The sequence below is a fragment of the Panthera uncia genome, chromosome D1 (assembly GCF_023721935.1).
Source record: "Panthera uncia isolate 11264 chromosome D1, Puncia_PCG_1.0, whole genome shotgun sequence".
Taxonomy (NCBI): domain Eukaryota; kingdom Metazoa; phylum Chordata; class Mammalia; order Carnivora; family Felidae; genus Panthera; species Panthera uncia.
In genome coordinates, this window is record NC_064808.1 from 25,555,023 (window position 1) to 25,577,548 (window position 22,526).

At 53.4% G+C, this 22,526-nt stretch overlaps 1 protein-coding gene across 1 annotated transcript in view; it reads left to right on the forward strand.

The window, feature by feature from the left end:
* Positions 1-22,526, forward strand: part of ABTB2 (ankyrin repeat and BTB domain containing 2) — a 61,163-nt gene that overhangs the window by 16,045 nt on the left and 22,592 nt on the right. Inside the window, exon 4 of the mRNA XM_049639751.1 lies at positions 4,353-4,566. Within this exon, the coding sequence (XP_049495708.1) occupies positions 4,353-4,566 (214 nt within the window). The remainder of the gene's footprint in view (positions 1-4,352; positions 4,567-22,526) is intronic.

Here is a 22,526-nt window from a genome sequence, read left to right on the forward strand (position 1 = left end):
CTTCTGCCTAGAATGTCGGCTTCATGAGAATAGACTTTCTCTGTTTTGGTCCCCACTGTACTGTGTCCCCGTGATTAGAATAGTGCCTCATCGTGTGTGTGTGTGTGTGTGTGTGTGTGTGTGTGTGTGTGTACATGCTTGTGTGCACATATGCATGTGTGCAGAGGAATGAGTTCTGAATTGTCCAGTGTTTGCATCCTAAAACCCACCTAGGATCTGTCCACATCCTGGCCCAGCCACTCCTCAGGGCAGAGGGAAGAAGCATCCCTGTAGCATTTTTCCCCAGACGACTGAACAGGCTGTGTCATGTGCCATGCTGCCCCACCCCCCTCACCCTGAAACCAGGGATTTTGTGAACCCACTCTGCAGGAGGGAGGAGACAAAGGTGGAGGCAGATAATGCAGATTTTATGAAACTGAAGAACTTAATGAGGCTAGTGATACTTGGCACTGAACTCCTTGGACCTAAGAGTTTACCCCGGGTTTAACACGCATTAACTCCCTGCACTTGAGCCAGGACCAGCCTGCCAGGTGGGTTTAGAAGTTTCTTTCTTATGTCAGGTCCAGCTGCATAGAGAACTCAGGCGCTTGTCTCTCTGTCCCTCTCTCCCCATCAACATGTAAATGGGAGGGAACATGAGATACCTTCTTTTTAAAGGTAGCCAGACGGCGTAGGCCTCATTTTGAAGACAGAGCTGCATTCCAGACTCTTGCTGCTGTTTTCATTTGATGGCTCATAATGAGGGTTGAACAGACCAGAAACCTGTAGCACCTCTAACCAAGGCTCTCATGATTAGCAAGCAGTGAGGGCCTGCTTTTCCGTGCCTTGTGGGCGTTTCTGGGCTTCAGACTGAGGTTTCATTGAGCTTAGGATCAGCTGATTCTCCAGCGCAAAGGCATTTCTGAAGCAGCTCTGAGTGCCTACCTGCACTAAATCAAGAGTGTCATCCAGTCTGGGCCATGACTTCTCGAATCAGCCGTGGTGACAGGCCAGGGAATCTGTGTCCCCACTCTAATTGCCGACCAAAGCTGCTATAAAATACAATGAAAATGAGTGTCTAAAAAATAAAATCAAAGACATGTAAAACGCAAGCCAGTTTGTAAAAAATTATTAGACATATAATCACTCTGTCAAATTACTGTGAGATTTATTTTAAAAAAATTTTTATGTTTGTTTATTTTTGACAGAGAGAGAGCAGGGGAGGGTCAGACAGAAAGGGACACACAGAATCCAAAGCAGGCTCCAGGCTCTGAGCTGTCAGCACAGAGTCCAATGCAGGGCTCGAACTCACTAACTGCGAGAGCATGACCTGAGCTAAAGTCAGACACTTAACAGACTGAGCCACCCAGACGCCTCAACTCTGAGACTCTTTTAAAGCTCACTCTCAATTTCTGGAATTTACTTGTTGTGATCCAGTAAAAAAAAAAAAAAAAAAAAAGTAACACACAGTTTGCAGACCTGTCCCAGTATGCAGACCACACTGTGGAGCAGTGACCAAGAGCATGTGTTTGGGATGCGGGATCCGCAGGTTAAGTCCCAGCTGGTTCACATACCACCATTTAACATCAGCAAGCCTGGTTCCTCATTTGTAAACTGGAAATACCTCCCTTATGGGGTGGTTGTGCAGATTAAATGAGATTTAATCTATGTTTTCCCCACTCTCAAGCCTAAAAAATATCAGGGAGCAGGGAGGAAAACCACGCTGGGGAGAGTAACCCAAAGTAAGCCGTTTGCTTTGGCTGTGTGAATGAGGGCTGCAGAGCCGTGTGAGTTTTTAGATGCCTGATCTGAGTTGTCTGCATGCATCTGCTTCTTGGTCTGTGAGAGACCGAAGGCACGCAGCTGGGCTTGTGACCGAGAGTCTGGGGACCTCCGTCCCCAGCTGCCACACTGCTGCCTTTGTCCCCCGAACCTCTGGAAGGGCTCTCTCAGTACCTGGCTTCCCTTTAGGGAACACTTAAGAGTTGCTTCCACTTGTTACTTTCTTACTCGATTTTCTTGCCTGCATCCTGGCTGGGAATGTGCTGCCGAAAGGGTTCTATACCAGTAACAATAAAATAATCATAAACATGATGAATGATAATGGCTTCTACCTTGTCGAGCCTTTGAAGCATTTCCACAAGGTCTCTCTCTCTCTCTCTCTTTCTCTCTCTCTGATGCAATCAGGGATTCTTTGCCTTCTCCCCCCTGGTCCTGTGACTCTGCCAAAAGTTATGGCATTTCGACCTGGAGAAATGGAAGCCAGGTTGCAACTTCTTGAAGCCAAGTTAGCTGTGCAACTAGCTGCTGGGAGGCAGGATTGTCGGTGCCAGTTTCTGCCGCCCAGGAGTCCAAGAGCGGGGCTGGGAGCTGGCATCGCAGGGCTCAGGCTCCTCCTCTCCTGGGAAATGTGGGGTAAGGCTTAATGGCGTGGAAAAAAGTCCTGGAAGCGAGGCGATGGGAGGTGGCCTGGAGAAGAGAGGAACAAGAGTAGTAATAATGGCATTACAGTTCATCTTTACCAAGGACTCTGTGCCAAGCATGACGTTAAGTGCTTCACATTTATTATTTATTTGAATCCTCCGAATGTTTAGGTGAGATACGATTATTCCATTTTACAGATGAGGAGATGGAGGCTCTGGTGAGAAACTTACGTAAGGCACAGGGTTGCAAGTACCAGAGCCCTGACTGGAAGCCCGGAGTGTCTGACTCTGGGATCTGCACTCTCACCTGTTAACTTGCTGATTCTCTCACCTCACCAGACATTAGATTCACCGAGGGAGCTTTTACAAGATAGGATGTGTAGGTCCCGCCCCAGACCGATTAAAGCAGAGTGTTGAGGATGGGAGCCAGGTGTCCACAAGTCCCCACTCTCGGCCGCTCCAGGGGGCACCAGCGAGGAGCAGAGTCAGGTGCAGAGAGAGGAAGGAGGGAGGAGGTGGGGGTGGGGGCACAGGGCTCTCTTTCCTAGTGGAGATCTCCAGTTCCAGGGGTGTCATTTTCCCTTGCTGTCCCAGGAGAACTTGGCCGCTAATGGACCTAAGTGCAGCCCCCCACCCCCCCACACACACCCAGAAGCTGTATTTTGAAATGAAATGGAATGAATGCGCAAGGCTAGTTTTTTTATTCTGTAAATGTTTGCTGAGCACCTCTTATGTGGTAGACCCTGTGCAGGGTGCTAGGATGCAGTGGGGCAGAGAACCAGATTCGAAGAAGCTATAGAATGAAGGTCAATTGAATAAATGAACTGGTCCTGCCATACATTGAATGACACTTCTCTTCGCCAGGTTAAAACCTGCTTGTCTTTTTCCCCTTAGGGCCGGCCTTGTCCAGAGGCACTGCCACAGGTGGGGGGAAGCTGGCCCACAGGGGAGTCGTGTCCCACCACCCCCCCTTGAGTTCTCAGGCCAGAGGAGAATGGAAGGGTGACACTTTTCCCGGAACAGAGGGGCCGGCAGGTGCCTGGGGCTGTTTGGCCCATCCTTTCTCAGCATTGTGGCCTCACACAATGATGGGACATTTCCTGTCCCAGGCCAGCGGGATATTGAAAAGACTTGAGTTGGGCAGAAACACAGCGCAGGATATGGGGACCCAAGGACCCCACAGAATCCAGTGGGTCAGGTCTGGGTCACAGTTCAGCTCATGGTCTTTGGAGTCAGAGACCTGCATTCAAGTGTAGATTCTACCATCTACTAGCCACAGGACCTTGGCTGGTTAAGTTCTGTACACGGGGGCCTCCCGGTGACCAGGGGACTGGAGGGGGTCAGTAAGTGTTTGTTTACCAGGTAAGCCTCCATTTCTTCACCTGTATAAGGGGGATAATACTTGGCCCCATCATCATAAGGGTCGAACGAAAGCTCTTTCGTAGGAAACTGAACACTCGGCATGTAGTAAGCACTCAATGGTGGCGATGATGGCAGTGTTACCTGACGTGTTGGAGATGGAGGCGCCTTCCCTGCTGAAGGACCTGAGCATTGCACAGGACGACAACACGGGGCCGTCACCTCCCTGCTGGTGTCACACCCTGGTGCTGGGTGTAAGAGGCTGGGACTCCCTGGCTCAAAGAGAGCCATGGGGTGTTGGAGGGAGTGGGGATGTCGAAAAAGAAACCGCATTAGCATAAGAAGGTCCTGCCAGGGCTTTTTAGTTCAGCTGTTAAGGCAAAACCCGCAGTGAAAGGAAAACTGACTTGCTCTTGTGTGTGTCTGGGTGACAGTTTCCACCTCCCCCGCCTCTTGGCTCCGGGGTAAACAGTAATTAGGCGCCCAGGCAAGGGGAGCGGTTTCTCATTAGCTACAAGCAGCCTTGGAGGAATGTGGGCAGCGAACTCAGACGTTTTCTTCTCTGTCTCTCCCTTCTGCCCTCCCCGCCAGGTGACCTGGTCTCCCGCGCCATGCATCACATGCAGGGGCGCCACCCGCTCTGTCCTGGCTCCAGCCCCGCCCGCCAGGCCCGTCAGCCACCCCAGCCCGTCACCTGGTCCCCCGACGCCCTCCACACGCTCTACTACTTCCTGCGGTGTCCACAGATGGAGTCCATGGAGAACCCCAACCTGGACCCCCCGAGGATGGCTCTGAACAATGAGCGGTAGGGGTCTCTCTTGGGCTGCACACCAGGTTGGGGGGGGCACACTACCCGGTGTGCTGGCTGACCGACTCGTGCCAGCCTGTGTGCCTCTGAGGAAGCGGCTGATGATTCACACGAATCAAGGCCTGGCCCTGGCGTGCGATGGGACTTTTCACCCAGGGTTGAGACACCCAGGGCTCTTTGAGGCTCATGATGGGTTTTGGCTTCCGTCTCTGATTTTCCAGCTCTGTCGCTCAGTTCCTGGGCTCTCGGAAATTCCTTTGCCTCTTTCATGAAGACAGGTATCCACACCTGCCTGAGAACGGAGTGAGCCGGGGCTCTGAGAAAAAGCATGCAGGACAGTGTGTGGGTGGTACCTGGCCCTCTGTCACCTGTTTTCATCATGATGATGCCACCGTCCTCTTTGTTGTTGGTAGGGATCTGAGGCACGCTGTGCCCCATCCCCTCATGTCACAGACGAAAACATCACAGTCTGGCAGGTTACTGGTTGAATAGCCTCAGGATCCAGGCCTGCTGCTCTCACTACAAGAGCCTAACCCTTCCCCATCTGGGAGCAGGGCTGCTAAGAACAGATGTGAAGGTTCTGCACTGCACAAGGGGACCCAATGAGGGGCACAGGCAGGGGACAAGCACAGGGTCATGTCAGCCTGCAGACAGAGTGCCTTTTCTAATTGGTCTTGACTGCTTTCACATTTTTTTCTCACTAGAGAGGATCCTTTTTTATAATTTGCCCAGAACATCATAAATGCTGGCATGCGCCTCACCTGGAGGCCAACACGGCCTCCCTGCTGGCTCTGTCCATGGGCTCGAGAGTTGTGTGCCTGAAGGTCCCGGGAGTGAGAAAGACTGGCTTTGGTTTAGGAAGACCCACCAGCACGCATTCCACCGCCCAGCAGGCCCTGGGGCGCGAGAGAGCCCAAGGGGCTCTGTACCGCAGGGTGGAGGAAGGTGACCCGCGGCCTTGACGACAGAAGGCTGCTGCTCTCCCCGGCCCCCACCCCAGCTGGCTGTTGCCTTTGAGTGGCACCAGGTCTCGTCAACTTTGTGGTTCTCACACCTGCTCCGCAGCCAGGCCCACCCCTCCGGTGCCCCCACAGTCATGGAAAACAAAGGTGCAACGCACCCTACTTCATTCAAAACAGCCACCGTGAAACACGGGAAATCCTGTGGACATGTGGCAAACCCGGCGAGCTGGGAATGCAGGGGCCCAGGAGTCAGGTGGTTTGCGTTCATGGACCCTGAGAACTTTGTGCAAGGTTTCAGACCCCTTGGGCCTCTGCTGTAAACAGAGGGGTGGAAATGACGCCATTGAAAGGACCGAATGGTGATAGTCGACACTATCTTACTGAGGATTTACTGAGGATTTACTGTGTGCTAGGCCCTGTGCTGAGCACTTTACATGCGAACACTCACTGGTGTACACACGGGAAGTGGGTGTGCGTCACAGCCCCATTTTACAGATGAGTAAGTGGAGGCAGAGAGAGATTTGATAACTTGCCAGGGCCACATAAGCTCCGCTCACAACACTGCACAGACAGTACTATCTTTCATTACAAGAGACCTACGGCAGTAATGACCCAGTACACACACAAAGTAGATTCCCAGTAAATGCTACCACTGCTGCTGTTATGACGGGTATCATTGCTGGATCGTCATTATCTTCAAGGTGGACAGAGAATGCAGGGCCGAGGTAGGGCGCTCTGCTGACACCCAGCAAGAAGGCAGCAGGTGGAGGCCCCCGGCTTCCTGACGAAGCACCCAGCTGGAAGGTGGAACCAGAGCCTAGGCCCTAAGCCCCAGCTGTTTCTGCTTTGTGGAGAAATTGTTGTGGTTTCCAGAGTTGGCCGGGAAGGAGAAAGGGCAAGGAAAAATTGTTGCGGCGGGGGAAGCTTGCTTATTGTTTGGTGAGGTCCTGAGGGCGCTAGACTGGGCCTGGTCACCCAAGCAAAGGTGGCTGGGAGAAGATGAGCCCTCTTTGGGCCCACTGGCCTGGCCTGGGCTGTTTGGCCCTCTGGCTGCGACCGTGGCTGTTGGCTGTGGGGCAGGCCAGGGAGGTGCCCCTCTGCAGGTGTTGAGCCCAGAACCCCTTGGATGTCTTTGCGGCTGCCTTCTGGCTTTTCCCCTGGGACGGTTCCCAGCCCCCAGTGCTCTAAAACGGCACCAGAGTTTCTCTGTGACCTGGGTCGTTGTCTGTGTGTAATTGTGATAGCAGAGCTTCAGTGGTTACGTGCACACGTGTGTGTTTAAGTAGCTTGTTATTTAAAAACCACACTGTCTGTGGCACAAAGAAATTGGTAGCTAAGGCATTTTTCCATGAATCATTTCAAATGACTATTAGATACATGAGAAATTGGAGCCACGATTAGGAAAAAAGTATCCAAACGTTTGAGATTTGGGCACCAAAAGGAGGACACCCTAAAAATACCCAGGCTGGCGGACAGCCTGACAGCTGTCTGGTGGCCCGGCTCTGGGCTGCTGAAGTGGATCCCACTGCACTTGGACCCACACCGACGGGGCAGGCCCCGGCTGGCCCTTCCTGGGCCCACTGAGCCCACGCTCGGCTGCAGGCTGGGCCACACGTCTCCTTGAGGCACTGCCGCTCTGATATCCTTGCCAGAGCTCTGGGAGACTTCCTCCCCTTGCCCACGAGGAGCTGGAGTTTTTGCAGGGCCCTGGCTTTGTGAGTCTGGGGATGGCTGGGATGCCTGTCTGTGTCTTTCCCCACCGCTGTATCCCCCACATCATTGACTCTTGAAGCTCCTCCCTGTGTCCCATGTCGGGAGTGGGGGCGTCCGCCCAGCCAGAATCAGACAGGGTCTCTGATTGCCAGTGTGATGTGGGCGGGGGGGGGTGGTCCCAGAGCTCAGTTTGGTGGCACAGGTTTGGCCACATGGCGACACTGATGGTGCCACTCAAGTCTGTGCTCAGATTTCCGCTCTGAGGAAATTACCCTTCTTCCTTCCCACAGGGGGTGCTGTGTGACCCATCCGTGCTGATGAAGGGTGGGACGTGTGTTCACCCCTCCTGTGTGAAGGTCATCATGGCTTTCCCTGCTAGGCCACGTGCTGCCTCTGCACTGCTCAGCGGGGCTTTCGTGTCTCCCCAGAAGGGGCCCTGTTCCCTGGAGCTCCCTGCTCCTGCTCCGGATTTGGGAGGAGTGGAGGGGGGAGGAGGGAGGTGGGAGGAGGGAGGTGGGAGGAGGGAGTGGCAGAAACAATAGGAGCTCAGGGTGGGCGAGCGGGCGCTTTGCAAGGGACGGGCAGGCACTCTCGGGCCGGCTTGCGCGGAACGGGGAGCCGGCGGCACCGGGGAAAGCCCCCAGGCTTTGTGCCCAGGCCTGGGCTCAGGTCCAGCCTCCCCCACGGGCCCCTCCACGCTTCCGGCTCCTCACCTGTAAAATGGGGAAGATGAAGCGAGATAACGCACATAAAGCGGCCAGCTCTTCCTTCTAGAGGGCATTTCTACCCACTTGTGTTTCTTTCCTGCCCCACAGATCAGCAAGGTAGGTGCTAGCGTTATCTCCATTTAAAAAATATATTTTTAAGTTTATTTATTTATTTTGAGAGAGAGAGAGCACAAGTTGGGGAGGAACAGAGAGAGAGACAGAATCCCAAGCAGGCTCCACACTGTCAGCGCAGAACCCAACACAGGGCTCAAACTCACTAACACATCATGACCCTAGCGGAAATCAAATCGGCCACTTAACTGACTGAGCCACCACGTGCCCCAGGATTCCCTCCATTTTACAGATGAGGACATGAGGCCAGAGGGGCACCCGCTGCTAAGTGGCCGGGCAGGGACTTGAACCAGGTCCCTCTGACCCGAAAGCCCTTGCCCTTCACGGTGCCAAGCTACAGCCGTCCCATCCGGCTACTCAGACCTAGTCCTAAAGCTCTCAAGACAATCCCGGGTGGGTCTTGGCCTTGGGGGCCACCTCCACTGGGGCCATTCCAGCCCCACCTGCCTCTCCATTCCCAGAACACTTCCCCCGCCACCTTGGGAGAGCCTCGCAGACAGAGCCTCCCTGCACCCTCCCAGAGCGCCTTTCTTGCCTCCAGCTTTGCATCATAGACACCAGCGAGGCACGAGGCAGGGTCTCAAACCCAGGATTAGTCACAGCTGCTGCCCTGCAGGGCATGCCATCACCCGAGACCGGGCTTGAAAAGTGAAAGAACTTGCTGTCAGAGATCCAGGGTTGCCCATGGAGATGGGGGAGCCTCCTTCCCCCGAGGTCTGGAGGAGAATGGACAGCCATCTGGCTAAGTGTGGTCCCTGCTAGTCATGCCTGGGGGCAGAGGGATGAGCTGGCTGAAATGGCCTCCTGGGTGGAAGGTACCTCCCTGGTCATCATGCCTCGGGGGACGAGGCGTCTGGGAAGTGGGGAGACAGGTCGTGTGGACACACAGGAGCGGCAAGAGATCTGCCAGCTCGCCTGCAAATGTCCGGGAGAAAGCATCATCAAGCAGAGCACACGAGGGAGACAGATACGGTCCGAGGTGCAGAGGGGGCTGAGGTACACAGGAGGAGAACTAATTTTCTGCTTCAGAACCTTGGGGGCTGGAGGGCCCAGGCTCAGCAGGTAGCAATCCCCAGTGCCTCTGATCTGGCAGCAGCAGCAGCAGCAGCAGCAGCAGCAGCAAAGCCAGGCCTTTGAGGGATATCTGGGAATACTAGAAATCACGCAAGCCACGTGTGCACAAGGCAGTGTGTTTGCTTAAGCCCCTTCCCTCTCCCCGGCCCCGCACGGTGCCCCTTTGTGGAGGGAGTGTCCTGGTGTTCAGGACACTAAGCCAGGAGGAGCGTGGGAGCCTAGCCAGCCTGATTTGAGATGGAGCCTGGGAACGTCTGGTGTCGTGATTTCCTCGGCTGTCAGAGCCCTATCTGAGGAGGGGACTGCTATTCAACACCATGCCTTTCAGATTGGCCTTGCCACTCACTGATTTCAGAGCCTTTGGGCAGTCAGTCCCTCCAAAGCTTAGGTTCTACAGACCACTGACATGTCATTACAGTCACTTGCAAGGTGTGAGGTCTAAGTGAGTTAACGTTCCTAACACTTCTGGAACAGTACCTGGGGCACAGTAAATGCCAGATATTAGCTGCTATGATTATTAGCATGACCATTTGTCCCTGGCAGAGGGAACAGCACGCAGAGACCTCGCGGTGGGAGAGAACACGGTACCTAGGAGAGACAGAAAGGGGCGGCGTGGCAGAGCCGGAGAACAGGAGTCGTGGTACAGGATGAATCGTGGACCGGGCTTGTGGCCTGGGGGGCCCTGGCCCTGTCATCCAGCTCAGTGCTTTCTGCGATTGGCCGGTTTTCCTTCCCCACTTGATGCCTGGACCCCTCTGAGGGTAAGGGGGAAGCCCTTTCTTCTCTGCTTGCGTTGGTGCTGGGAGGAGAGGCATTCCTACCGAGATCCACCCCGACGCCCCAGCTGGGAGCAGCCTGGCATGTGGTTCTGCACCACCAGACAGGCTCAGGAGGGACGAGGGACCAGTTTGGTAGTCATCTGAAAACACAGTCCGCATAGCGTTAGTTCTGCTGAGACTACAGGGCCTGCTCGCAGGTCGAAACCCTTGTCCAGGTGAGATCCTGGCAGCAGATAGTGTGTGTCTGGCCCAGCTCTTGGCCACTCTGTTCCGTGTCATGCTAGTCAAGAAGTTTCCAGCAGGTATGTGCACAGAATTTGGAAGCGATGGAGCCAGCAGAGGTGTCGGCCATCACGGGTCCCACCCACTCCCCCGGAAGTCGCTCACCTGTGGTTTTAGGTCCTGGGGAAGAAGAGGAAGACTCCAGGAGCCTCTTGGGTCATCCCGGAGGTGTCCTCTCCGCCGTCTTGCAGCAGTATGAAGCGTCAGCTCCTGTTTCTAGGCCTCAGTTTCCTCATTGGTAAAATGGTGAAGGTGAGGTGGCAATAAATGAGATGATACAGTGAAGCGCGAAGCTCAGCACCTGGCGCACGGCAAGTATTTATTAAATGGTGGCTGCCCACCCTCCTCCCCGTCATTATAATGGTCGTAAACGTGTTTAGATGACATGTTTGACACCCGCAGGAGGCTGTCTCCATTGCCCTAGAATGACATTTCTTAAAGTGTGACTTTCAAGTGCCATCGCTGTTAGTAATAAATACTATTACTTACCTAACCACTACGACTACCACTGACGTGTAACTATGACCATTACCACCACTTACAGACACTACTCTGGCTAACCATAGCCAGCATTTATAGGGCACATAGTCAGAGACAGCATCTTAAGTGCTTTTGTTACTAACTCACATTTCTCCCTGGATTTCTGTTGCTCAGTAGGGAAGGGGTATTAAGAGAATTATGAAGAATGGCTTATATGCCTGAGTCTCCAGCCTAATGAGGGAGGCAGAAACAAGACAGGAGACGACAAATGAGCGAAACCCACCAGACAGCGTAAGAGACAGCTCGGCTGCGTGATAATGTGTGGGGTCGGCCGTCGGGCCGCGCAGCCTGCCTGGGTTCAGTCCCAGCCCTGCCACTTACAAAGTGGGCATGGCATTCAGCCTCTGTGCCTCGGTCCCTTCTTAGCAGGGGTGTTGGTGGGGAGGGAGTTAATGGACCGAAAGCGCTGAGAGCAGCACATGGGACGCTCTGTCATCAGCACCACCACCATGTGCAGGGGGATCTCAGGAAGCCTGACGGACTTGGGGGAGGGCGTCAGAACAGCCAAGGCTTTTAACTGGGCCTTCAAGGGCAGCCACAGGAGACTGGGACAGGCTGGGTAGCCTGGGCAGCGAAAGTCACAGAGGGACTTCTGTTGTTTCAAAGTACGTGTTTCATGACAAAACTGAATCTACATTTTAGAAACACAAGAATTCGGGGGAGAGAATTTGGTTTTTGTTCTCTCAAGTTCTCACTGACCGCATATCTAGGCAAATAGGTCTAGGTGGGGCTGGAGCCGCTCTCTGGTGGAGAAGTACAACCTCAGAGGTGCCTGAGGGTCAGGGTCGGGGTCGGCTCCTGCCCTTCTGGCTCTGGGATTGAGCACGTCCAGCCCCCCCGCCCCGAGCCTCAGTTTCCCCCTGTGTGAAGTGAGTCACCTCTGCTGGCCCCTCTGCTTCCAGATTCTGCCTCCTAGGGGCACTCCCCAAGTTGTGGGGAGATACCCCCCATACGAGTGAGGTACAAAGAGAGGAGAGGAGCCTCTTTGTTCTACTCCAGATGCAGAAGGGGGGAGGTCTCCCCTCAGCCGAGCGCTTCACATAAATAGGCGCCACGGATAGGCTGTGTGCTCAGTCTGAAGAAGTGGGCTCGTTAATCTTTTGCTCAGCTTGCGAAAGTGTTTTCTTATCAAATAATAGAGATGATGGCAGTGAGGGCTTTCTGCTACTGACTTAGGGTTCCCTTAAATACCATTTCAAGAAGATTTGCAGCGTTAAGCTCTTTTCTCTCTTTTCCTCTCCCCGTTTTTGTGCATTAAATCTCCCATCTGCTACCCAAAGTGGAAGGAAAAGAAATCAGAATGGCGATTGGGTGAATTAGTGCTTGTTTGCCTGTGTTCCCCAGACCCGTGCATCCAGTACGTAACCTCTCAAGTGGCAGAGCAAAGACCCCGCTGTTTATGGTCCTGCCGTGTGCAGGGGTCGTTCCTCCTACGCCTGGTCCTTCCCCATCACTTCACCCACTTTTTCTTTTCTTCAGAGCACCTTCCTCTACCCGATGTTACCCGGCTCTTCCGTACTTGTCTACTTAATGGTCTGCCCCCTCTCCTCACCCTCTAGAATGTACCATAGATCAGCTTTGTTCCCACTGTGCCCAACACCAAGAACTGTGCCTGGCACTCAATAGGCAGTTGAATACTTTGTTCGCTTATCGAAATAGGACAAAGAGCCTAAAGGTTGGACACTGGCGTCAAACTACCACATGGGGTCTCTGCCCTGCCAGTCCCTAGCTGGGTGACTTTGGGCAAGATACTTAATTTCTCGGGCCTCAACTTCTCAGCTGGAAAATGACTTGATCTGCTTCCAGAGGTTTTTGTGGCAATCATGGGAGGTGATACATTTAAAGGAAGTAGTGAACAGTAAGCTCTTCGGATGTGGGAGCTGCGATTATCAGTATAATTACTGTTTTCCTCAACTTTCTGGAAGGCCTAAAGTAACGAAATTGTGTTTAATGCGTAAATAATCCAGAAACAATAGTGAACTTAAACATCGCATCTACTCAGCATGTGTGTGTGTTCTCCCTCCCATGTACCCCCCCCTTGGCCCCTGTCTTTGCTTACTTTAACACAGGCCTGACAGGAGCCAGGGAGCCAGGCGAGCGACAGAGAAGAAGTAGACCAGATGTCACAAAGGCCTCAGTGAGGACTGTTTGGAACAGTGATGTGTACACACTTTAGGTTTATCACAACCCACCACCCAAGGATTTAAAAAACTGGATTTCATCCTCCCATTGGTTCAAAGACCAAGCAGACTGAGGGTCAAACACTCCACAGTCAGCGGGGTACCCGGGCCCCTTGCGTGCTGGTTTGCCCATAGCACCTACACAAGATGGACTGCTGTTGCTAAGTATGGAAGCTGGGGAGTGATTCGATATATTTCACGTGGGCCGGAAGAATCTAGTCAAAGCTTTATAGTTTATAAAGCACTTTGCATACACAGTTCTCTGATTAGCTCTCACAGTAGCTCCTGGAGGAAGCCATTACTGTTCCCACTTACAGATGAGCAGACTGAGGCCTAAAAGGGATAAAAGGGGCCGCCCAGGTCACATCTAGGAAGTGGCAGATCAGAGCTCAGGCAGGGAGGTCTGATTACGATAGCACAGCGTTCATATCGTCAGGGGTGCTGGGTCTCCCCCCGCCTCCCAGGAGAGAGGAGGCAAGACCCCAGGAGCCAGGTCTCTTGGTCAGCACCCCTTCCACCCAGCGTGATTTAGGCAGCTCGCCCTCAACTACTCGGGGCCTCTTCCCCAGCAGACATGAGTTCACGGGCTCGGGGTGGCCAGCCTGAGGGTGGGCATCTGTCCAGCCCCTGACAAGGAATGAGCCAGGGACGGGGGGCAGACAAAGGAAGTGGCAGTGCCACATAACGGGGGATGGAGACAGAACAGGATCCTGGCCCAGCCGTTGACAAGCGCCTGTGGGGGCTGCCTGTTGCGTCTGACTTCCTGCCCCATTGTTGGGGCCACCCGGCCTCACAGAAAAGAAGATTGGGAACTGCCAGGCCTAGGGGCTTCATTCATTGGGAGTGTTTTTGTAACACGGCAGCCACAATCCCCTTTGTCTGCAGTACCGCCAGGATCCCAGAGAGCCTGGGTGCTGGGAAGTCCCAGCTTTAAAGGGAATGGACTCTGCTTTCTTAACAGTGGCTTCCAAGGCTGAGCTGTTGACATTCCAGAAACTGAGGATGAGGACAGGGTAGCAGCTGAGATGCGGTCAGGTCTGGCTGATTTCTGGCCCTACTTTCATGCCCCACCTCGGACAGGACAGCCGTCTGGGACTTGCCCCTGCTTTGCTACTTTAATATTGGACATCAAGGGGGAAAAGACTCTCGAGAGGTCTAGAGAATACACCTGAGGCTTTGGGGCCCGGCCCAGCCCTCCATTCATTCCTTGCGGGCCTCAAGGCTGATGAGGTGAGGTTGTGGGTATAGACGCTGGGAGTTCGGGTGGGGCCTGGGTGAGCCACTGAGGCGAGCCTTCTCTCCAGCCTGCCTGCCTCCCGGGTTTGGGCCAGCTAGCAGGCTCACAGCATTTTGTGTGTGGCAGTTTGGTCTCGTGAAAGACCCTAGAATCTTGTGTGTGTTTGTTTTTCCTTTTGAAGCCGGAAAGATTGCCATTGGCTAGCTATGTGGCCTTGGACGTATGTCCAAACCTCTCAAAGCCTCAGTTTCCACATTTGTAAAATGCACACCAATAATTATACCTCCCCTGCAGGGTGGCTGTATTAGAAAGAGGGTAATGCTTGCAGAGTGACCTTATGCTTGCTCAGCACATAGTAGGTCCTCAACAGATGGTAGCAATATGACTTTACTGTCCAGAAGCCAGTGCCGGAGTCTTCCCTGAAGCTGCAGTGGGGATGTGGGTGCAGAAAGCAAGGTCAGTCCTAGGAGCCTGCACTGGCTGGGTGTCCTGCCATCTATGGCTTGGGTCAAAGCCACCAGCTGCCAGTCAAGGAATTCCCCCCTTAATCTCTTTCAGGCCTCAGGAGCCCCATACCCCTACCTCCTCCTAGAAGTTTCTGGAAACTCTTTACCTGACAGTGTGAATGGGTCATCTTTTTGCCTTAGACCGTGGAGGAAGGGGAGGCAAGTTTTGTGTGATTATTCTCTGCTGAACCCAAGCAGGAATGCTATCCAGAGACCCTAAACAAAATACACCCCCCCCCCCGCCCCCCCCCCGGGGTCTGTGAGATAAATCAGCAGGACAGCGGGGCCACAGCCTCTTTCCAAGCCTGCCTTGTTTGGCAGAGGCTGATGGGTGGTGGCGAGTGCCCTCACTGTGTTTGTGATCACGTCGGAAGCCCTCGCCCGTCTGGCTTCCATATGGTGAAAGAGTTTGTGGTCTCTTGTCGGCACAGACACCGGGCACGGCTGAGGCAGGCAGGGCTCTTGCACATGGCAGCACTGAGCTCCCTAGGTGAGGTGCAGGGGAGGTGTGGCCCGTAGGCCAAGGGAGCCACACCCCGGTGAAGTGGAGAGAGGCCCGCTTTCACGCCGCCCCCTGCCAGGGGTGTGGGAAGGGTGCTACTCTGGCCTCCTGGACCCGCTGCCTGCCCATGAGGCCACCATGCGGGGAGGTTGGGCCTGAGAAATGCGCCAGATGCCTTTGACCTCACAGCACTCGGGAGCCCTCCCTGGGGCGTGAGAGAGGGCGGAGATGTGGCGGCCCGTGTGCCGGCTCCCCTGGAATCCGCACCGTCTCGCCCACACGGATGCCACCCTGGAGTGAGGCCCACTTACCAAAGACAGATGGCTGGGTCCCCTCCACCGAGGCGCAGCGCCACACTGACATCTGCAGAACTACATGTGCCGTCTCCCTCCCTGGGAAGGCTCCACAACAACATCCTAGCTGGGCCCCGCCTCCACCCCGAAACTGCTTGAGCCCCAGTCAACTGAGCCCCGCCCCAGGAAACTGCTCCTGGGTAGAAAATCCTCCTGTGAAATGGTTGTCTTTTTATCTGGGAAGTATTTTCTTTTTCTGAAGGGAACCCGTTGCCAATACCCAAGCCGACTCGAGCCTCCAGGAATGAAAGACGAAGCAGGTCCCCATTTCACGAGCTCGTTTGCCTGCGGAGAGTTGGGCCAGATGCCCTCGACCTCGTAGCACTCGGAGCCCCCTGGGAAGAACTCTGGAGCCCTGCAGAGAGTTCTGGAGTGAGAGCAGACCACCGAAAACACGTTAGCAGCCAGAGGGCTTTGCCTCCCGGAGTGAGGAACATGCCACACGTTTACCAATTCATAGATTTCTGACGTGGGCCCCTGTGCTGAGGGATGGGACATGCCCGTGAGCGGAAGTCTCTGTCTTCGAGAAACTATAGTCTGGGGAGAAAGCAGGCACAAGTGAGACCCTGACAAGTAGGGTACGTGCCGTGCAGGTGCGGAGGGCCTGCTTCAGGGTGGGCAGAGGCCTCCCACTGCCTGGGCGGACGGCGGGAGCCAGGGGCTGTGCTTTACCAAGGCACCCTGACATGACGGTGACCGGATGTCTCGGTTCGCCTGAGCTGGTTCCGGCTTGCACCTGCTGTCCGGCGTCCTTGGCAACGACACTCCTTTTTCCCCTCAAAAGTGGTCCAATATGGGTGACAAAAGACGGGGCTATTGTGCCTCTAAGATGAGGGGGATGAGGAAGAGTGCAGAAAGTAGAAGACCAGGGCCAATTCTCTATGCTGAGTGACAGCGGAAGGCACCGTGTAGGAGCTCGGGGGCTGGGGGACACTGCCAGGGACTGCATCCCAGCTCTGCCTCTTACCCAGGTGCATGGTTGGGGGCAAGTTACTTCACCTCTCCAGCCCTCAGTTTGGCCGTGTGGAAAATGGGATAATAGTACCTGCTTTGTGACGCAGAGAGGAGGATCGAAGGAGTCAAGAGATGTGAAGGGCTTGAAATGGTGCCAGGAGCTTAGCGTGCTCTGTAGATGCTAGCTCTTCGTGTTTCTCTCTTTTTTCCTGGAGGCTCTTTTTCTGTTTTCAGGAGCCAAACCAAGATGCCCCAGTATTCACACAACTGGCCTCCCGCCCCAGTGCCCACTTTGTGGCTCCCATGGAGCCTGATGGGCAGTCACCGGGAAGAGGCAGAGAACTTGCTCACAGCTTCTCCTGACTTGGTGTGTTCTAAATTTATATCCATACGCGTATCTGGGCAAGTACAGGGCTTTTTAGCACCTCTAACCCGTAACACGTGAGTTTTAATAAGAGAAGAGTATTTCCCCCTCAGAAAGCCCTGAGCTCTGCCTCTGACAGCGGTCCCTTGACCCCACGGGGAGACTCTGCTGTGGGTCAGCCGCTCCAGGTCCTGAGGCGGAGGGGCCGGTGGAGAAGATAGGCGTGGGGGTCCCAGCTCTGACTCCAAGCTAGGCCAAACCATTCCGTTTACCAAGCAATTCTAGAAAAATAATTAGTCCAAGATGTGAACCGGACTAGAATTGCTTCCTCTGTGCTGCAAGTAGCATCTGACTCTGGTGGGACAGCAGTGGGTTTTTCCTTCCTGGACGGTTTGGCCTGGTGTTTGAGGCCACAGCGGCTCTCAGAAATCTTAGGCAACCTGTGGTGAAGGCCTCAGAGCCGGCATGGGAGAGCCAGCATGGGAGAGCCGGCCTTCTCCCAGAGAAGAGCTGCATTCCATTGGACAAAGCTTGGCCTCTTAGCCGGTTCCTGATGGTGCCACTCTGCAGCCCCAGCCCGGACAGCACGGCGGGGAGGGACGTGGGAGCAGTGCGTGCAGCGGGGAGATCACCCTGTGCAACCCCACGGCTTGGCGGGGGCCCCAGCTGAAGGTGGGGCGAAGTCAGGGGAAGAATTTAGGGCTGAGGGTGGGAGACATTCTGGCGGGCCCCTGTGAGGTTCCTCGCCCGTACTAAGGGTGCACACAGGCAGGGTGGGCTGGGCGTACTGGGGAGTGGGGAAATCTCATTAGAGAGCGAGCCTGAGGCGGCGTGGACCTCCCCAAGCCCTCCCGGCCCCCGGAGCCAGGCCCGCACCCGAGCCCTCCGTGCTCCCTGCCAAGAGTGGAAGCTAAGAAACCACAGCCCGGTTTTCCCAGGGCTGAGCTCAGGCCAGGTCTTGAGGCCCTGCCCGGCCGGTGGGCACATCTGTGGGGCTGCCTGCGTGCTCATATCCGCTTCCTCACAGGTGGGCACAGGGGGGACATACCTGCCAGTTGGGGACAGAGGCACAAGGCTTTCTCGTGCCCAGGGCTTGGGTCGCACAGCCACCAGTTACGGGCCTGTGCCCCTCTGCCAACCTGCCTCTCTCTCTGAGGCCGCTGCCCACCTCCGGGAAGAACAGAGCCCGCTTGGAGCTGGAAATGAGAGTCGTTTCCTGTTCCATGTTGTTAAGACACTGCTTACAGGGCTGTAATCCCAATAAATCATATGCTTGCTGAGTGGGGCAGGGTTGTTTTTTTTTTTCCAGGCTGCAGGGACCTCTTAAAACCAAGCCTTAAGAAGTTTATTCTCTTTCGTTTTTTTTTTAAGGGGGAAAAATGGCTTTTGCAGGCCCAGCCCCGTCAAAGGGCCTTATGAGATCCTTGGCTTGATATACTCAGGCTCAGGTATATGATTCATTTAAAGAGATATGAGGAGAAAGTGAGTCATGACACGTAGATCTGGTCTCCCCGTTGCTGCTGGATGAAACACTTGGCCTCGTGGGGTTTCTGTTTCCTCCCCTAGCAACTAAGAGGACTTGGTCAGGCAGTTCCCAGCCTCTCCACGTAGAAGCCCCGTTTATACTGGTACGTTTCCTGAACATTCCCAGGTGACGGTAGTGGCTGTTTTATGCACAGAAAGACACACACTGCCAGTCAATGACCCTTTTAGGTGGCTTGATTTGTCACAGCAGCAACCCCACCTGATGTGTGTGTGTTCATGCGGGTTAGGCCACCAACAGCACTTGGGGCGGCCAGGGGGGTGCAGGTCCCTGGCGGTAATTCCATGCCCACCTCCCACCTCACACGTTCGTGAGTCTGTGTCCCTTGCTGTCACCCCATCCCCTGTGTGAGATCCTTGACTGCCAAGGCCCAGAACCTGCACTGCCAGAAACAGCTTCCGGATCCCACTCAACATGGTGGTTGCATTTGTTTTGTCTGTTTTATGAGCTGGGACGGAGTGGGTGATGGGCAGTTTGCTGGCAGGCTTTTGCAAGCTTTGCGTGTTTATACTTGCTGGAGGGCCGGGGGAGGGGAGAGTTGGCTGGACTTGAAGAAGGCCACGGCTGAGGCATTTAGTAGGACCAGATTCCTAGAGGCTTTTTTGCTAGTATGTGTTTTCTCTATCAGCAGATACTAACGTAGTACTAATAGTTAACCTCTACTGAGAACTTGGCGTGTGCCAAATGCTGTGCTAAGCACTTCGCATACATGCTTCTTGTGAGGCGGTCCTATTATCTATACCCATTTTGCTGATGGGACAGCTGAGGCTGAGGGTGGGGTAACTTGGGCAGGATCATGATTGAGTTCATTGGGAGGGACACCGGATCCCAACCCAGGAGGTCCTCTCTAGAACCCACAGACTTGATCACTGCAGAGTAGATACAGCTATTGTCATGTGGAGTCTAGGAGACCGCAAAAGAGATGCTCACAATGGAGAAAACATCTAGAAGCTACTGACATCCCTTCTTTAATAGGAACACAGGCCCAAAGAGTATACTGATCTGCCCCGGGTTCTAGAGTCAACGCACCTGCTTCCAGGACAGGGAGGCTTTCTCCCAGTGAGGACACTGCGGGGCAGGGGGTAGGAGCCTCAGTTCGCTGGGCCAGGCAGGTGCATTCAAAGCATACACGATTGTGGAAATGGCCAGACCGTGTGCCGCCAGAGGCAGAATCCCAGCCCCATGCTCAGCCCAAGAACAGACTTGTCTTAAGGTAGTGATGCTCGAAGTGTGGTCTGGGAACCCCTGGGGTCCTGAGACTTTTCAGGAGTCTATAGAGTCAAAATTATTTTCATAATAAGAAGGGGTTATTTGCCTTTTCACTCTCATTTCCCCACAAATGTCCAGGGGAGCTTTCTAGAGGCTGTGTGACGTGTGATAACAGTATCACTGATGGCTGATGGGGGATGTGAACTTGCATGTTCAGATGTTTTAACATTTTCTGTTTTGATTTCTGATACAGTAAATAGTGGTAGGATAACACACATAAACAAAAGCTCTTTGGAGGCCTCAATAATTTGTAAGAGTACAAAGGGCGTCCTGTGACCAGAACACTCCAGAACGACTATTGAGAGGTACTGGACCCAGCGAGGGAGAAACCTGGCGACAGAGTGGCAGCACAAAGGGGGTTCCTTCAGCCCTGCCCCCTCTCCCTGCCTCGGGCACAGCAGATGCCCGCCCTAGCCATGAAAGGCTTGTGGCCAAGCTCAGCGTAGAAGAATGGCAAGAGGAGGGAAACAGCCTTTTTCTTTGGGAGGGATAAAAGCTGGAGACCCTGAGGACAATGCAGATGTCAGTCATTCCTAGCCTTGCTCCTCTGGAGCCCTTTCACCCTGCAGTTAGGATGTAGCTGCCGCCAGTACAGATGGGAGTTTTTATAGGGATTTTCCAGAATGTCCAGAAATACAGGCCAGCTTCTCAGCATGTTCAGTGGGCTAGATGAAATTACCAGAAAGGAAATAGGAGCCTGGAACACACAGGTTAAAGGAAGGATGTTACTAAGTCCATGAATTGCTTGTCATTTTATCTTCTCTTGGACCACAGGGTCAATGGGTAGGCCAAGGAAAAGAGCCTGAAGAGGTCAGTTTGGGGGCTGGTACCGCCTTGTTTGTGGACAGGTGGATGCCAGCCACTACCCCAGAGGCAGAGGGACACTCTTAACCCTGGAGGATTTCAGTGTGTTGAGAATATCAGCCAGTGTTCAATTCAGGAACCAGAAACCACTCTAGGTATTTTAAGCAGGAAGGGATTTAATGCAGGGAATTAGATGCCAACAGAATCATTAGAAGGGCTCAAGGATCAGGCTCAAGGACAAAACCGAACTCATCCAACCAAGGGGACTGCTCCCTCTGAGACATTCCCTGGAAATGCAACTCAGGACTGAAGCTGCAATCAAGAAATCTCTGTCATCACTTTCAGTAACACTACCACTGCCTTTGAAGCACTCAGGAAGGTGGAAAATGGACACTGGAATGTTGTATGAGAAAAGAAAAAATAGACCTCATGCTTCATGACCTGGCTTGCTACCAGAAACAGGCAAAGGGGGCACAAGTATGGCCTCTGTCTCACATCCATTTACCAGATCTCATGGAACTACATCTTAATGGCAAAACCTAATTTGCATCCAGAACCCCAGCTGCAAAGGAGTCTGGGAAGTGTAGTTTTCAGCTTTTTATGTCTCCAACAAAGACAGCAAAATGGAGGCTGAATGAGCCAATCCCCAATACCTGCCCACCAAAGTTATTGATACTGTTTTTTTCATGTGCTGAGTTCTAAGAGGCACAGAGCATATGAATCATAACACCATCTGATTAGACTTGGTGATTCCCCAAGTTCCCTCTTGGATTTCCCCTAGTGCAGCTGGGAGATGCCACTTGGAGCTTCAGTGACCGTACTTGGCACTTGGTCTTGGCTGTTGGCCACAACAGGGAAGAATGGCTGGCAAATCCATGAACTATCTTTTCATTTATACTTCAGTCCCAATGCTGGTGGTTTAGATAAAGCCTTCCCCTTGGATCCAAAGGACTGTTATATATAGAAACATGTCTCTGAGTTTGCCTTCTAGCATTGCAATGTAAAAATTGGAAAATCCAAGAATATTTACAGAGAATTCAAATGGGCATATATAATCAAGAAAATTGTTATAAACAGAGGAGTAGTGCACAAATGGCTTGTTGTTTCTTCCTACATTCTACAGGCTTCTTCCATAGAGTCTTGGCTTTCCCACTCTAGCAAGTCAACACTGTGCCCTTGAAAATTACATGCCATTCTTTTCTGGGCAGAAATAGGAGTTGGTCCAGAATTAAAAACTTAGACACATCGTAGTAAGTTCCTGAAGCTCGGCCATACTTTTAGTCATTCAGCCAGCGTTTATTGAGGACCTGTTACATTCAGGTCCCATGCTGGGGATATTTGGGAGTACACAGACATGAGCAAGCCATCGTTTTTGTCCTGAGGCAGAAGAGTCTACTCAGGAAGATGAGACATATCCAATGATGGAAGAGCAAGTTCTAAGGGATCTTGGATCTTGGAGTGGGAGGGCTTCTGGAAAGAGGTGGCACTGGAACTGAGCCTTGAAGGGTAAACAGGATTTAGACGGGCCGAGGCGCGAGCAGATTCATTCTCTTGAGGAGGTAGGAAGGACAGGTGCCTGCTGGTCTGCTGTGTCCTGGTGAATGTTATGAGCCAGGACTGGAAATGGGTTGGGGTGAGGGCACCCTTGAAGCCAGGGCCAGCCAGGCTTCCCCAGCCCGTAACTCGTCCTCACCACTGCAGTTACTACACTTGGACCCTGATACATTTTCTGAAATGACAGAGCCCAGAATGTCAAAATAGCTTCCCAGGTAACCACCTGCAGGGTTACATCCGGCTTAATTTTGTTTAAAAATAAATAAAAGCATCCTTTGTCCTCAATGAGAGAAGCTCTTAAAATTTTGACAATATCCTAAGCATTCGGAAACCTGAGACCAGAGATCTGAGGGTCTCAACGTTGATTCCCTGCAGTCGACTGACTTAGTGACTGAAAAAGGAGAATGGAAGTCTTTTTCCAGGTCACAGTACCTCTCTGCATGTCTAGGAGTAAGATGGTGGTGACAGCAGAGGCCTAATGCTCCAGGAGCCCAGGACGTCG